General features: G+C 47.0%; 1 protein-coding gene across 1 annotated transcript; it reads left to right on the top strand.

Moving 5' to 3' along the window:
• The first annotated feature begins 1,830 nt into the window (after positions 1–1,830).
• Positions 1,831–2,783, top strand: MAGEB16 (MAGE family member B16). The gene is given in 2 exon segments (XM_012435412.1): positions 1,831–2,131; positions 2,134–2,783. Coding segments are annotated over 2 exon segments (951 nt in total).
• Positions 2,784–3,127: the final 344 nt, after the last annotated feature.

Here is a 3,127-nt window from a genome sequence, read left to right as displayed (position 1 = left end):
AAGTCAATATAGGGGTAGGTGCATAAGGGGTACCGGGAGGCTAGGTGAAGACACAGACTTAAGACTGAGAGATGTCTAATCACTTCCTTTACAGTTGTCACAGGGAGATGAGATTTTTCTTTTTTTCTGGCAGGAGTGGCATTAGGTATCATAAGGTGGGGACTGAAGCCCAACCAGTAGTCAAAGTAAGGACCCTGAGTGAGGTCTCGGGGAACCACCCATCCCAGATAATGGGGACAAGAATGTAGCCCTGCTTAGCCCTGCTGTTGGTTGTGACAGGCTGTGGGCAGGGTTGTCAGGCTGAGATATCTTCTTATTTCCTGTTCAGTGAACTCAGGATAACAAAGGTTTTGGTCTAAGGAAGTGATATCAGGTCCCAGATGCTTCCATTAGTCAAGGGAAGGACCTTAAGTGAGGCTGATGGGAACACTCACCCCGGAATGGAGTCGTCTCCACAGAGGCATGTCCTGCTTATTTCATGCACTGGCGTCTTATGGAGGTGGTGGTCTTGAAATGAAAACAGAAGGTTCAGACAAGCATTGGATTGGGTGTCCAGGAAGTGCAAGGAGTTAACATAGAGATGCACAGTAAGGACTAATAGGAATCCACTCCAGGATATATGTCACCAAAGAGCCCTGATAACTTTTTCAGCCCAGGGATCCTTGGGCAGGGATCAGATGACAAGCACCCACTCTCTTCTTTTTTGAGAATTTTTGTCCTCTGAGGTTCTTGATCAGTGTACTTGTGTCATATCAGATTAGTAGACAAAGGAGGCCAGGATCTGTGAAAAGTCACAGTAAGGACCCCAAGTAAGGTCCACAGAGTCTGTCCACACAAGAACCAAGAAAGCTTCACAGTATCTAGCCTTCGTTAATAACACCGTGAAGACCCAGTAGTTGGGGATAGCAGTGTTCTTTATCACTTCCTTCTCGGCAACTCAGGGAGATGAGGTATTCTTGAAGGCGGAGAGTGTGGCATTAGTTAGCATACCTCATCACTAACCAAGTCAAGGAGCCTGAATGAAAACTGAGGGCCACCCACTGCAGAAGGGTAGGGATTATGAAGATTCAAGTACCGTAATTTTGTCAGCCCTGAGAGGGTATGGGTAAAGCTGTTAGGTGGAGGTGATACCTCACTACCTCTTCCAGGGTCTTGAGGAGGTAGAAGCTTTTGTCTGAGGGGGCAACATTAGGTTAACAACAACAACAAAAAGGATCCCACCCAGGACCTGCCTAGATTCAAAGGAAGGCACCTGAATAACTGAGGGGACTACCCACACCAGTACAGTGGCTCTCACGGAGTCTAGATCCTGCTGTCAACCCGGGTAGACTCCAGGTTGGGTAACTGGAAGAAATACCTGACACTTCCTTCTCAGTTGTCATTAGAGATTAGACTTTGGTCTTGGGGGCACAGCCTCACATTACCACAGGGGAAGTGACACAGGCCCTACCAGATGCCAAGCTACTGGCACTTCTGTCCATCAACTGATGATATTACCCTCCTTAGACCAAAAGGAGTTCTACTGAGCCCAACTACAAGTGTCTGCTGTGAATCTGAAAATTCTCTTGTTGGCTTGGCTGGCTGCACCCTGAGAATTCTCACTTCATCCTTCAGGTTCTTGGTAGACTCAGAAACCGGAATAACAGACCTGTGAGGCTCTATAACATTGCTGTCGGGAGAAGTCTATAGGCAGTGGCTTCCATCAGAGCCGCTGCAGTTGAGTTCACCAGCTGAGGACATTTACACCCTTTCTCTCTCCCTTAGGCAGTGATTCTTTATTGCCTGCCCTCCTGTCCACACTCCTGCCTACTGCCACCCACAAGGGTCATCATGTCTCAGGATCAGGGGAGGCCATGAAGCACACATGATCAGCACCTTCAGACCCTCAATGAGACCTAGAGTCTAGAGGTTGCCCAGGTCTCCAAGGCTATGGAGGAGACCTTCCTCTCTTCCTCCCATCCTCTAGTGCCTGGAAATCTGAAGGAAGCTCTTGCTGCTAAGGCAGAGAGTTCTCTTGAGGGTCCTCAGAGTTTCTGCTCCTCTTCCATTGCCATCACAACCACCTCATCCAGTGAATCTGATGAGGGTTCCAGCAGCCAAGAAGAGGAAGAGGCCACATCAGACCCTGAGAATATGCAGATGCTCTCGACCAGAAAGTGGCTTTTTTGGTGAATTTCATGCTGCAAAAGTATCAAATGAAAGAGCCAATAACAAAGGCAGATGTGTTGAAGATTATCATCAAAGATGATGAGAGCCACTTCTCTGAGATCTTCCTGAGAGCTTCTGAGTGCCTAGAGATGATCTTTGGCCTTGATGTGAAGAAAGTGGACCCCACCACCTGTAGCTATGGCCTCTTCATCAAACTGGGCCTCACCTATGACGGGATGCTGAGTGGTAAAAAGGGTATACCCAAGACTGGCCTCCTGATACTTGTCCTGGGTGCGAGTTTCATGAAGGGCAACCGTGCCACTGAAGAGGAAGTCTGGGAAGTACTGAATTTGACGGGAGTGTATTCTGGGAAGAAGCACTTCGTTTTTGGAGAGCCCAGGGAGCTCATCACCAAAGATTTTGTGAAGGAGAAGTACCTGGAGTACCAGCAGGTGGCCAACAGTGATCCTGCACGATATGAATTCCTGTGGGGCCCAAGAGCCAAGGCTGAAACCAGCAAGATGAAAGTCCTAGAGTTTTTGGCCAAAATTCATGGGACTCACCCAGATTCTTACCCATCTCAGTATGAGGAGGCTCTGAAAGATGAAGAAGAAAAAGCTGGAGCCAAAATTTGAGTCAGGGCTGACTCCAGTTCCACAGCCACTGTGAGTTCCAGTGCTGTGTCTGGTAGCTTCTTCCATACCTAGTGAAGTCAAGGATAGATGTTTTATGTATCATTTGCAGAAAGCAGTTGGTATTCAAGGATGCAGGTCCAGGGTGGGGCTGGAGGAAAAGCAGTATATATCATCTGTGTCCCTATTTTGTATGTGTTACTTGATAATTTATTCTTTTATTTTTTAATGGATGTATTATTCAGATGCTGTTTCTTTTAATAGACATTTAGGTAGCTTCCAGATCTCTAAGTTTTGAATAATATTGGTCATCCATTTAATGCTTTTCATGAGGTTTAGTGGCAAAA

This window comes from Aotus nancymaae, unplaced genomic scaffold (assembly GCF_030222135.1).
Source record: "Aotus nancymaae isolate 86718 unplaced genomic scaffold, 86718_ANA_hifiasm-v0.15.2.pri h1tg000058l, whole genome shotgun sequence".
Taxonomy (NCBI): Eukaryota; Metazoa; Chordata; class Mammalia; order Primates; family Aotidae; genus Aotus; species Aotus nancymaae.
The sequence above is the reverse complement of the archived record's forward strand: the minus strand, read 5'-3'. Positions and strand labels throughout refer to the sequence as shown.